This window comes from Orcinus orca, chromosome 3 (assembly GCF_937001465.1).
Source record: "Orcinus orca chromosome 3, mOrcOrc1.1, whole genome shotgun sequence".
NCBI lineage: Eukaryota > Metazoa > Chordata > Mammalia > Artiodactyla > Delphinidae > Orcinus > Orcinus orca.
In genome coordinates, this window is record NC_064561.1 from 91,231,783 (window position 1) to 91,245,539 (window position 13,757).

At 36.8% G+C, this 13,757-nt stretch overlaps 1 protein-coding gene across 4 annotated transcripts in view; it reads left to right on the forward strand.

The window, feature by feature from the left end:
• Positions 1 to 9,874, forward strand: part of TRIM36 (tripartite motif containing 36) — a 46,106-nt gene extending 36,232 nt beyond the window's left edge. For 3 of the 4 annotated variants that reach the window (XM_004267464.3, XM_049707503.1, XM_049707505.1), the window contains 3 exons: positions 477 to 767; positions 3,787 to 4,084; positions 5,539 to 6,990. In XM_004267464.3, coding sequence (XP_004267512.1) covers positions 477 to 767; positions 3,787 to 4,084; positions 5,539 to 5,893 — 944 coding nt within the window. In that variant the 3' untranslated portion in view covers positions 5,894 to 6,990. Of the gene's footprint in view, positions 1 to 476; positions 768 to 3,786; positions 4,085 to 5,538; positions 6,991 to 9,603 lie in introns of those variants that run through there. The other variant, XM_049707504.1, reaches the window with a different exon arrangement.
• Positions 9,875 to 13,757: the final 3,883 nt, after the last annotated feature.

Below are 13,757 nucleotides of genomic sequence, written 5' to 3' on the forward strand. Positions count from 1 at the left end.
TTATGATAAAACTTACCGTGAGATCTAGCCTCTATATCTGGTATACAATACAGTATTGTTGTCTACAGACACAAGTTGTACAGCACATCTCTAGAGCTTATTCATCTTGCTTAGCTGAAACTTTATGCCTATTGATTAATAAGCGCCCATTTCTCCCTGCTCCTCAGCCCCTGGTAACCACCATTCCAGTCTTTGATTTTATGAATTTGGCTACTTTAGATACCTCACGAAAGTGGAATCACGCAGTCAGCATTTGTTTTTCTATGTCTCACTTATTTCACTTAGCATGTCCTCAAAGTCCAACATCCTGTTGTATTTGCAGGATTTATTCTTTTTCTTATACACAGTATTATAAATGTAGAAAGTTCTTGAACAGCAGAGAAATCCTTTATTGTCAATAAATCATTTTTACTGAGGAAAAATAAAGGTTCTGAAATAATATTTTAACATTGTTTTCTATTTCATAATTCTTTCAGGCATAGATGTGCCAGAGATCAATGAGGAACAGAGCAAAGTTTATAACAATGCTTTGATAAATTGGCACCATCCAGAAAAGGATAAAGCTGATAGCTATGTCCTCGAATACCGGAAGATTAATAGAGATGAAGAAATGTTGTCTTGGAATGAGATAGAAGTGTGTGGCACAAGTAAAGTCATTTCCGATCTTGAAAGTAATTGTAACTATGCTTTCAGAGTAAGAGCCTACAAGGGTTCAATCTGCAGTCCTTGCAGCAGGGAATTGATTCTTCATACTCCTCCAGCTCCAGGTATTGTGAATAGTGGGAATAAGAAAAGCATAGAGTTGGAAAAGACTGTGATAAAAAATAAACCAGTTAATGTGTCCATGCAGACCTACATTAAAACCACCTCTCATCTGTAAAATACTCTAGAAAAGTAGATTCCATACCCAGCTAGGATTTAGAAATAGACTGAATACTTGAATTTCACCATCTAGGCTGAGAACAGGATTAGATTTCTGACTGACATCAGATACAGAAAAAACATGACATTTGAGTGAGCAGGGCTATTAATTTGGGATTAAAATAGCATAAATGCTACCTTACAAGTATTAAATAGTATAATTCTGTATTTTTGATCAGTTTATAGAAATCTCTATTAACATAGGATCTAGGCAGATATTTTAAAAATTTATTGGTACAACAATGTGAAGAATAATTTTAATTTACCTAATTCTGACTTGTCTGGCTTTTCTAACTCAGTGATTACGAGCACATGGGGATGGAAGGCAGGTATTAGAACCACGTGGATAGCTTTTTCCTACACTAAAAGCTCCTCCTGCCCAGCAATCTTCCCTCCCCTTTCCAAGTTAATAACCACTGATACTACTTAAACAACACCTGTAAATTTTTATAGAATGAGAATGACTTACAGGTTAAGTTGATGTTCACTACAGTGTCTCCGTGGATAAGGGACATTTAGAACCAAAGTTGTGCTCATCCTGGTGAGCAGGAAATCATTCTGCCCGGTTGGTCACGGCCTCAGAGATTCCTTTATTTGGCTTTTAGACCTCATTGCTCCTGCCCATTGTTAGTGGCTTATGTACCTATATTTTGTGCACTCTGCCCATCCTTCCCTTTTTGTCCAGAGTGTACTATTCACTCTGTTTTTCATGTACATTGTGGCTAATTAAAAAGAAATACAAATAAATAGGGTTGCCTCAAATTATTTTTCTTGAATTTTAATAAAATCCAAAAGAGAGTTTTAGGATCCATTTGCAAGTATTAAGTAAATATTTTACTGTTTATGCAGTTTCCGCTTTCTTTTCTAGTCTCTGACTGAAATTGGAAGAAAAAGGAAACCTGAAAGTAGCTACTGTTTTCAGTGACAAAGTGAAGGGGGATGGAGGAAAGGAAACATTAAAAACTGTGTTTCTTTTCTCCAAGAGAAACCACATGAATAGGGTGACCATTTGAATTTATTTTGCAAACTGGGAGACTTTTGAGATTGAGAGACGGTGTGAATTGCCATGCCAGGGCAATAGGCATTACCAGGAAGACTGGTCAAATCACATATGGAGAATAGTTTTAGCTTGTTAGCAGACAGTTTTTTTACAATTGTGGTATTGTATAGTTAAAATTTGCCATTTTAACCATTTTTACAGATCAGTGGCATTAAGTACATTCAACAGTGTTGTGCAACCATCACCACTCACAATCTCTGGAACTTTTTCATTTTTCCAAACTGACACTCTGTGCCCATTAAACAGTAACTCCCCATCCACCCTTCCCCCAGAGCTTGGCAACCTTTATTCTACCTCTGCCTCTATGAATTTGCCTTTTCTAAGTACCTCATGTGAATGGATTCACATAATCCTTTTGTGACTGGCTTATTTCAAGGTTCATGCATGTTGTAGCATGTATCAGAATTTCCTTGCTTTTTTAGGCTGAATAGTATTCCATTGTATGTATATACCACATTTTCTTTACCTATTCATCTATTGATGGGCGTTTGGAATGTTTCCACTTTTGGGGCTAGCAGCCACCAAATGTTAGGCTTAATGGGTTTAAGTTGATAGAAGAGTAGTGTTATTGAAACAGGAGGGAAGGGGCAGGGCACAACCTTTAAAAGAAAGATGTAGCCATAGTACATGAAGAAAACTAGTGAGAACCAACTAGGTCCAAGATGGCGGAAGATTCGACTTCCAGTAGACCTTGAGCCTCATACGCTCATTGTAATACATTAGCATGTTAGTGACACATCTGCTAGCACCATGACAGTTTTGAGGCCAACCATAAAAGGTCAGGAAGTGGGTGGTAACACACCACTGTAAAGCAATTATACTCCAACAAAGATGTTAAAAAAAAAAAAAGTGAGTGGTAGCCCAATTCCTGGCTATCCCCGCCCCTTCCCCAAAATAATTGGAATAATCCTCCTACTCATTAGCTTATGAAATTATCCAGCCCATAAAAACTAACCACGCCGTATTTCGAGGCCTCTTGCTTCTTGTCTTCCAAGATGGCCCACGCTCTGTCTGTGGAATGTGTTTCTCCCACGGCTTCTTGCCCTCCAAGATGGACCACACTCTGTGGAGTGTGTTTCTCCCAAGGCTTCTTGCCTTCCAAGATGGACCACACTCTGTCTGTGGGGTGTGTTTCTCTCTAAATAAATCCACTTCTTGAATTTGGAATTCTCCAAATTCTTTCGCGACGAAGAAAGAACGTTAAATTCACCGGCAACATTATCTCCATTCTGTAGTTGAGGAAATCAAAGTTTAGGTTAAACTCTAGTTAAATGCTTGAGCCAGGCATCAAACCCAGGTCTCTCTGAACCCAAAGCCTGTGCTTTTTTTTTTAACACTGTACACTGTTTCTCATGTCTGCCATCTTGATTGATAAGGAAAAGACCTTATTAAAATTGCTAATAGTTTCCATATTTATAAAATTTGGAATAAAATTTTAATAAAATACACAGATATTTTTGAAAATGTACAGCCGCTTATTTTAGGGATAAAAGGACAGATTCAAGAGTGTAAAATACTTAGGATAGATTTGCTATATCTATTCCAAGGAACTGCATTCATAAATTTCTCATGCATTTAAAATGTTTCTTCTGCTTTGAAATTTCTGAAGATTTTCAGGTACAGAGAATTTACTGGAAATTATTTCTAAGTTGGGGTTTTGTTTTGTCATAGTTTGTGTAGGGTAGAATGAGATATTCCTCTTCCTATATCTTTTTAGTAATTTCTATTTGAAAAACCTGTTAAATTTAACCATAGATTGTAGAAATGCTAACAATTTGCAGACTAATTTTCTGCTCTGTTTACAGTTTTCAGTTTCCTTTTTGATGAAAAATGCGGCTACAATAATGAACACCTCTTGCTGAACTTGAAGAGAGACCATGTAGAGAGCAGAGCTGGATTTAATCTTCTGCTTGCTGCAGAGCGGATCCAAGTGGGTTACTACACAAGCTTAGACTACATCATTGGAGATGTTGGAATTACAAAAGGGAAGCACTTTTGGGCCTTCCGTGTAGAACCATATTCATACCTGGTAAAAGTGGGAGTTGCTTCCAGTGATAAACTACAAGAATGGCTCCGGACTCACCGGGATACAGTTAGTCCAAGGTAGATTCTTCTACTGATAATTCTTTAGTTCTTTAGGAAGTAAACATCCTGGTTTAGCAAGGTGAGACTGAAAATAGACTTGGATTTACTTGTTGCATTTAGAGTATTTAGTATTTAGAGTATACATTTCTTAGACTCAGGTGTTTTGGCTGTGCTTATGTAGCTAGCTGGCTAAGAAAAGGAGTCAGGTTGTGTTGTATTCACACAGTGAATAATGAGATTCAGCAGTTAATTTCTCATGCTGTGAGGAAGTAAGTCTGTTTTGGGTACACCTCTTGATTATGGTATAGCTTCGCAATTTAGAATTTTCAAAGTCTTTCAATCAGGTACCTTAATGATGTGATAAAATTGCATAAATAGTGAAATGCCTCTAAATGCCATATTTCACAATTGATATTAAGTTGTTCTTTTGTTAAAGGATACAATTCTTTAAACTGTCCCGTAAGTACTTACAAAATTGGGTCATGGTAAACGTGTTTCCATGGCAGAGAATTCCAGTTTCTTGAGTTTGACTACTTAATGGAGACTGTACAGTTTATTTTTGTTAGATGGTGTAGTGTGCACTAGTCCAGTCAAGTAATTTTTGACCATTTATGTCTACAGAAATCCCAGATTAACAATCTGAGTAATAGGAAAAACTTTTTGCACCAAGATGAGAAATTGAAATAACAGCGAAAATTGAAATAGGGAAATAGTCCCTTAAACATAGTGGCATGTCTACTTGGTAGATTATTATTAATAATGCTAAAAAAATTTACAACATGAGAAATATTAGAAGTGAAAAGACCTGATTAAAGTTGTTGATGTAGTATTATCACAAATATATAAGAAGCAATCTATGCATAGGGAAAAAATGGAAGGAACTTTGTATCAAAATTTTCTTCAAGGTGTCACTGTTTTATAATCAAGGGGGGGAAAAAACCCTTCATAATACTTGCTTGCATCATAGATCCATGGAGAGCTCCCAACCAGTAAATATAGTTCTTAGCAGGAGAATGAAACATGGTTTTTTCTCCTGCATTATTTTGCAGTGCCCATTTATTTTACTTAGTCTGATAATTCCTTGGATTAGGGGGCCTGTCTTGGTTTTTAATTGTTTTGTATATGATTTTTGTGCTAGGAATATTTAATCTTTGTCAAGTCCCTTCAGTTCCCTTCCCCCTGTTTTATTTTTGATAGGCCAAAATTATTATTTTTAGGTTCTCAGATAATATAGGTAAAAATGGATGCTACTGAATGACAGAATTTGGGGCTGAGTTTGTGGTGTAATTCTAAGTGGCAATGTGTAGTCCTTATGTTTTTAATTGATTATGGTTTACCAGAAAGGTTTTGATGTACAATTGATTTTAATTTTAACTCAATATATACTATCTTGTGAAAATGTCTTGAAGCTACTTGAAAGCCTGTGCTGATACAGATAAGATTCTGCTTTGTCTGTCTGTGTTGTATTTTAGATACGAGCAAGACAGTGGGCATGACAGCGGAAGTGAGGATACCTGTTTTGATTCTTCACAACCCTTTACGTTAGTTACTATAGGCATGAAGAAATTTTTTATTCCCAAGTCACCTACTTCTTCTAATGAACCTGAAAATCGAGTTCTCCCCATGCCAACAAGTATAGGGGTTTTCCTCGACTATGATAAAGGCAAAGTGGGTTTCTATGACATGGATCACATGAAATGCCTTTATGAGCGCCAAGTGGACTGTTCGCATACTATGTACCCAGCATTTGCATTAATGGGCAGTGGAGGAATTCAGCTTGAAGAACCCATCACAGCAAAATATCTAGAATACCAAGAGACCATGTAGTTTAAGCATCTGATGTGACTTAGGATAAAAAATGTGAGCAAAATAATGCCTTGGTGTTAACCTTTGTAACTCATTACATATCATCTAAGTATCCTGTCGCCACACTTGTTTTTTGTGTATGTTTCTTCTTAAAACCGAAAGCCTAAACAGCCTTCCTGCCTTTCACAAACACCGGGAAAAAGGTACTTTTTCATAGTTAACACTGAAATGGTTAACTGGATTATCTTTTTATGCACGGAAAATCTAATTTATTTATGTCAGCTTGTGTTGCTGATACTTACATTCCTGTTTCGGGGTTAGGGGAAGGGATACAAAAGTATTTATTGTGCTTCTTTTGTGTTTGGTTTTTCATTTTTATATCATGTTTACGTCCTAAGAGAAGATATTTTTTAAATGCCTTCTGGATAGAAATTAGTACTAAGCCTTGTGTTGTGCATTCCTTTTTAATGGGAAAACAAAGGTATAGATAGGTAAAAAAAGGCCATAGAAACGGTAGTATATTTAAATGAAAAATTATGTATTTAATATTCAGAATATGTTGCCTGGAAAATGAATACTACTGTTTTGTTTTTTGAAGACCACAAACTGTATTCTTAAGGACATTTTTAAGAGTTCTCTTAGCTGTAATGCCCATACTTGCATGTGTAGGAAACATGGTTTCTTGCAGGAAACACAAAATTCTTGGCTAATATACGAAGCTTTTCACTTCATATGATTTTTTGGGAAATTTTTTTTCTTCAATTTTTTTTAGTTCCTCTATGAAAATATTTGAGCTTATATCAAATAATTATTTTTCATAAATATTAGTGAAGATACACTGATAATTGTCATATACTTTTGCTTTCTTTTTGTGTCTTGTAATTTTCATTCTTTGGCACAAATATTATATATCAGATTGTTCTGGTTTATGTTCGCATGTTTGAAAAGTTCTTGATACATTTTTAGTGTCATTAAACATATTATAAAATGTGAAGTAACTATCTGGTCAGTTGTATGGCATTTTCTATGACTCATTGGTAGTAAGCATTTGTCATATAAGCAAGTAAAAATACAAATTTAATTGTTTAGGAATAATAATTAAAATCATAACGACTGTGTGTACCCTTTGTTAAAGTTAAAAGTTCTTTGAATTTGAAGAATCTCATTTTATCTAAATTTTATCTTCATTTTTGGAAGATTCTTTCTTGGGTGGTTTTATTTAAACTGGTTAGTTTTTTTTTTAAGTTAGAGTATTCAGAAACTAGACTGTTAGGCATTTAGCATTAATCATCTTGGAATTCTTTTGACATATTTTAATTGACTAAACAAAACTCTTAGATCTGTTTTTTTTTTTTTTTCTTTCTGGTTATATATATATATAAATGGAAATCTGCTATTCAGGTTGGTAGCACTAAATTAGCTTTCTTTTCCCTGACTGAGGTAGGAAATATCATGGAGAATTTCAGTGTTTAGTAAGCTTTGTTCCTTTCCCACCTATGAATAGCACTTTACGACATAGGGTGAGCTAAACAAATATGCAGTGTTAACGTAGATCATTGTGCAATAAAGCTGCTAAAGTCACATGTGTGGTAAACTTTGATAGTGTCAAGCCTGCGAAGCACATATTATGTAGACATTTTAAATATAAAGCTTTAACAGGAATAGGAAAGCCACTTAAACATGGTATAGTTGCATATAAATTGTTCTCTTGGACTTCTTTCATTTTTAATAAAAGCTTAAAGTAAGTTAAGTATAATTATAGAAATCTACATTCCAGGAATTCTCTGTGTTTATGTGGAAAATAAGAACAGTTTATGAAAAGATGTTTGACTGAATATATTAACTTAGAGCTAAAGTTCTATATAAAATTATTTTGGGCATTTACTAGCTTTAATTCTTGTGGAGATGATCATTACAGAAGCGTAACATGAAACTAATTTACAGTTGACCCTTGCATAATGCAGGGGTTAGGGGTGTCCACCCTGCCTGCGGTTGAAAGTCCGAGTATAACTTTATGGTTGGCCCTCTGCATCCTCGGTTCTACATCTGAGGATCCAACCAACCGGGGGTTGTGTAGTACTGTAGAACATGTTTACTGAAAATAAATCCATGTATAAGTGGACCTATGCAGTTTAAACCTGTGTTGTAGAAGGATCAACTGTCTAAACTGATCTGTTTGTCTAGTATTTCTTTTCTGATCCATAATAGGTCAGATTTTGGTTTAGATGAGTGGCCCTTTAGTTCACATTCATACTCTTGGGTTATGGGGCTCTGGTAGTTAAGTTTGAATTGCAGTGAATTGTTACAAATGCTTGATGGGTCTTAATTTTAAAATAAATAAGAGTTGACTCATGCATATCCCTGTGATACTGTATAATAACTTAATTCTCATATTCACAATTGCTTTCTTGAAAGTAGTAGGACTTAGAGCTACCTTTGGGGGATTGAACACCATCTGAGCCTGTTAAATCTTTGGACTAGTCCCCGTTATCTGATAGACCCTGACAGTGTATCCCATGTGGGAATATAATCAATTATTGGATTGCTACAGAAAACAATCGAGAACTAGTGTTATAGGCGGGAATATTCTTAAGAAATTATGTTCTACCAAACATTTGCATTCATTTTAAATGAGTTTTACCTGCTTATGGGAATAACATCCCGTAAGAGTTGGAGATTGTCTTGGGACTCTTTTGCTTTAAAAATTAAACTTGAAGGAATTTTTTTTTTAAGTTTGATTTGAAACCATGTCATTTCACACGAAGTCTTTAACTCCTGCTGTTATTAGACTCCATGCTGTACACTGGGTAAAAGGTGAACAAGACAGCCTAGTTAGGCTCCTACTTTTAGGAGCTTAATTTCTAGGAAAGAGAGATGATAAAAATGGAAGGGACTAAGAGAGTGCTTGAGGTGGGAGCTAATACTAGATTTGGTGGTCAGGGAAGCCCCTCTGAGGAGGGTGATAGGAGTTTGACACCTGATCTCTAAGGAGCCAGTATACAAAAGGGCTAAGTGAAGAACACGTTAGGTATAGTGAACATGAAGTGCAAAAAGGCTTTGAGATAATGAATTGGTCAGAGTTCTGGCTGGTAATAGAATTACCCTAGCTGGTTCACTTGAAAAGAAGTTAAGAGTTGCTTAGAGATATGGGCAGCCTGAAGGGAAGAAACAAGCAGTGGTGAGAGGCTGGATAGACTAGCCACAGCCTAAAGCCATTACCGCCTCTAGAGCAAGGGGGTCAAGGGGAAATAGTGTTACTAGATCTCAGGGAGAGTGAGAACAGGAAGGAAGGGATGCCATGGGATGCAGCGGTTGCCAAAGATGTGGTGCCCAAGACAGGGAGGGAGTCAGAAAGAAAGATCCTCCACCTGATCTGCTGGGGCTGCCTGTTGACCAAACCCAACTGGCAGCCAGCCAGCAAGCGCTCTCTAGAGATGCACACAGCAGGGATCATCTTCCTGGGGGCAGAGATGGGAAGGCAGGGATCTGGTGGTGGTTGTGCGGGTGGCGTAAGGGAGAATAACTGGCACAACTGGGGAGGAGTTTGGTGTATTTGAGGGAAAAGAAGGGAGGCTATGGGCCATTGTGCTGGCTGGCTGCTTAAATGAGGGTATTTATAATGTTCTGAAATGCTAAAACACATAAAAATGAAAGGAATCATTTTGATTCCTAAAGGGGTTAGAAAGCTAATGCACTGTTTCCTTTTAGCTTTTTTTTTTTTTTTTTTTTAGTATTTCTCTTCCCCATTGGGCATTCTATGCTGAGATCATTCATCTTTGAGACTAATGGAGTTGCTTCTTTTCTGAGTTCGCCATCTCTTGTCGGAAATATCTTTGGATAGAGAAGAATAAGTGTTATGGTTAAGAAAAAAGTGCCCTTAAAGTTTTGGCTAGACTGATGCCTGCATGTAGAAGTAAGTTTGTAACATACTGTCAAAATAAAATTGAAATGTGCCATAAGTGAATTATATAGTCTGACTGCCTGTGGATAATAAAAAATACTTTTTTTCCCTAGATTCCTTTGTTTATCTTATCTGAACGCAGTGGTTTGTTAGTTTTTCAAATGCCATACCGCATGCTTTTAGAAGACCTAAAAAAATTCCTTGGTTTTGTTTATGTTGGAATGTGGTTCAGATGAGTTTGAATCTATGCTCACTGGCCAGATTATATGACTGCTTCTGAAGACCTGGTTTCTTTTTTTCTAAGTCTTGGTCTCCTTAAAAGACCTTAAGTCTTTTAAGCACAGAGCTAACGTCCTTTGGAATAGTACACCTGTCATGTATTATTAAGACTATTGGAGCAACATTGATTTTCTAACTTTCTTTCCTTGGTAGAGTGGTGAGTACTGTTAGCTGCTGTAAAAGTATTTTATCTCTTCTAAGTAATATCTATATAGTATATCTATATATCTCCAAAATAATAAATGCGGGGTTTATAAAGTCAAATAACGGTAAAAGATGCATACCAAAAAACAGAGGCCACCCAATCCCCCACCTCTACCCCTTCCAGTTCCCTAGAGTCAGTGACATTAACTCTTACTTGTTTTTTCTGCATTTATAGTAATGTTCATTTTCTCCTAATAATTTTAGATGTTACTTACCAACATCTTATAATATTAAATGAGGATTTTAACTCTCTAAGTAAATATTGTTCAGTATTCAGTTAAGTAGATCTGTTATGTCTACCTTTCTTGTACAACTTTTTTTTTCCCTTGGAGTTAATAAGTGCCTATTTTGTTTACCTAATTTTCTTTGGCTCTCTAGCTAAGTTGTCCTACATCTTCCAAAAGCTCTATAAAATGCCTCTAATATGGCATTTTCACAGATCAAACATATTTCTATGTTTTTATTTTTCCTGGGGAACCTCTCCTAGAGCTCTTTGTCATCCTGTTCCAATATGGACTAGTTGGTTCCTCAGCTTGTTACTAGCTGGTTCCTCAGCTTCCCTTTGCCCTTATGCCAGGAATAACCCATCCTTCTCTTCTGAGTTGAACCTCATTTCCTGGATCCTATGTTTTACTTTGACTTGGTTTATGCCCTAGTTTTAGTGAGCATATTCTGCAGTAAGTATCTTGAGAAAAGGTTTGGAGAAGGTAGAATTTTTGGAAATCTTGCATTCTAAAATTTCTTTATTCTAACCTCCCACTTAACCGTTTGAAATCATTTTCCTATTTTTCAAGGCATTGTTCTGTTGTGTCCTAGCACCCAGTCTTGCTATTAAAGTCTGATGCCATTTTGATTATTGATTTTTTTGTTTCTGACCTGTTTTTCCTTTTGGAAGCTTTTAGCTTCTGTTTTTCTCTCTGTTGTTTTGAAAATTTGTAATGTTTCTTAGTGTGTGTTATTTTCCCCTGTTCCATGTTTTGGAAATTTGGTTATTTCCTTCAGTTCTGGGAAGCATTCTTGTATTATTTCTTTGGTGATTTCTTTCCCTTAATTTCATATCACTACCTTTTTGCAACTGTCTTACTAGTGACTATTAGACTACTTCATATTCTTATTCTTTTTGATAGCATCCTGTTCATGTTTCACTAATGCGGTATTTTTTTTTTACTACTTTTAGACTTTAAATTATTTTTCTGAAAATTTTTTTCCTCCCTTTGTTACTTTATTCCTTTGAGTTTTCCACTCTTTTTTCCTGACTTCCCTGTTAGAGCATTTTCTCAATTGTTTGCATGTTTTGGGCTATTTCTATTAAAGATTGAAGCACTAAAGGCTGATTATTGACTATTGGACTTCACTACCACTTAATCAAGTGATGAGGTGGCTTTTGTTAGATTCCAGCCCCCAGATCCCCCAAATCACTCTGCAGGTCTTTCTTCTGGGGATATTCATTTTTCTCCAAAGAAGAGTTCTTCAATCTTCTGTCGGAATAGTGGTCCTTAGGAACTGAGGACTTACTGTCCCTGAATAAGGAACTCTTGCAGTTTTCTTCAGAGACTTTCTCTTCTGTCTTCTTTTGAAGTGATTGGTGGTGGTAGTGGTAGAGGCTCAGGTGGAGAGGAGAAAGGTGGAAGGGAGGGTCATCATCTGATAATATAGGGTGGAGCTGGGAAACTGAAAGGGTGGGGTTTAACTGTTTCTTATATATACTAATTTTCCAACAGTCCCTGTTGGCTCGACTTTCAGAATACTCAGAATCCAGCTTCTCCCACCTCCACCATTACCAACATTCTAACCTGATCATTATAATATTTTCCTAACAGGTCTTCTTTCTTTAGCCATGAATTAGTTGGATAGCTAAGTTCTACTACTAGTAAACCCTGAAACCTCTGGATTTAACCAAAATTTATTTCTTGTTCTCACAAAATCTATTGTATATCAGTAAAGCTCTCCTCCACTGATGATACAGGGATCAGGATCCCTATATTCTGTGACACCACCTTCTGAGCTCACGGTTTCTAAAGTTACTACAGCAGGAAAAGAGCATGGAGTCCCAGCAGATAATAATGCCTCAGCACATGCTTTCCATTCATGTTTTATTGGCTAGAACTAATTGCATGGTGCTAACTAATAGGCATGGGTGTGTTATCTTCTGAGTGCTCAGGAAGAAGACAACCAGATATGAGTGAGGGCTAACAATGTTATACCTCAAGCCCTCACACCGTTACTTTTTCTCCATTAAAAAATCAGAATAAGCCTTTTGAAAAAAAGTGAAACATTTCATACTACTCCTGCTGTACCAGGTATCTACACGTTCTTCCCTACCTTTGTCTTTTTTTAGATGTCACTTTCTCAATGAGAACCAGGTACCATCCTATTTAAATTGTGCCCACCCCCCCAATACTTTTCATTCCCTGCTTTGTTTTCCAAAGCACTTTTAAATTTAACTTTTGCCTGCATCCTCTAATGCAGCTTCACGAGGGCAGGATTTTTACCCAGTTTTTATCACTGCTGGATCCCAGCACCTTGAGTCTCCCTTGGTTTTCAGCCCAGTGACTCATCTCTGCCTTTGTGGTACATGGTCCCTGCAATTCCTGAGCCCATCTGGGGTCTGTGTGAGTTAATCAGCCTGCTTCTCATGGGCTTCTCCCTCTGCAAACATTTAGATTTGACCTTCCTTTGCTAAGGCATTTGCCATTCCTCCATCTGTTCTCTTTTCATTATAGTTTGCAGTTATAATGTCTCCTAGGTGCACTGTAGTTGAGTTTGCTTTTCAGTTTCTTGTTCATTTTGGGGGTGATTTTCAAGAGGAGGAGGTGGATAGGACTTTGCCATCTTGAAACTAAAGTATTATTTTGGGAATGGTGAATCCATATAATTAGAATCTTTTTCAGATCTTCATTTTATAATGCTCTAGAAAATAACTCCTTGACTCATTTTTTTTAAGTTTTTTTAAAAAATTTTATTTATTTTTGGCTGCGTTTGTTCTTCATTGCTGCGTGTGGGCTTTCTCTAGTTGCAGCGAGCGGGGGCTACTCTTTGTTGCAGTGTGCGGACTTCTTGCAGTGGCTTCTCTTGTTGCAGAGCATGGGCTCTAGGGCACGTGGGCTTCAGTAGTTGTGGCTTGCGGGCTCTAGAGCGCTGGCTCAGTAGTTGTAGCACAGGGGCTTAGTTGCTCTGCAACACGTGGGATCTTCCCGGACCAGGGCTCGAACCCGTGTCCCCTGCATTGGCAGGTGGATTCTTAACCACTGTGCCATGAGAGAAGTCCCTCCTTGACTCTTAAGGTTTTATTTGTTTATTTTAAATGATGGCGCTATAGCATAGTGTATAGATGTACTTTGTTTGGTAGAAGATATTTTTTGGAAAATCAATGGTAAATTGAACTTGTATTTGGTGAGTAGATTCAGTATTTTACAAAATCTGAGTGTTTAAGGTGCTGTATGACACCTTAATTTGTTTTCCCATTTGGATTCTTTGTACCCTAGATGGTCCCTCCATTTT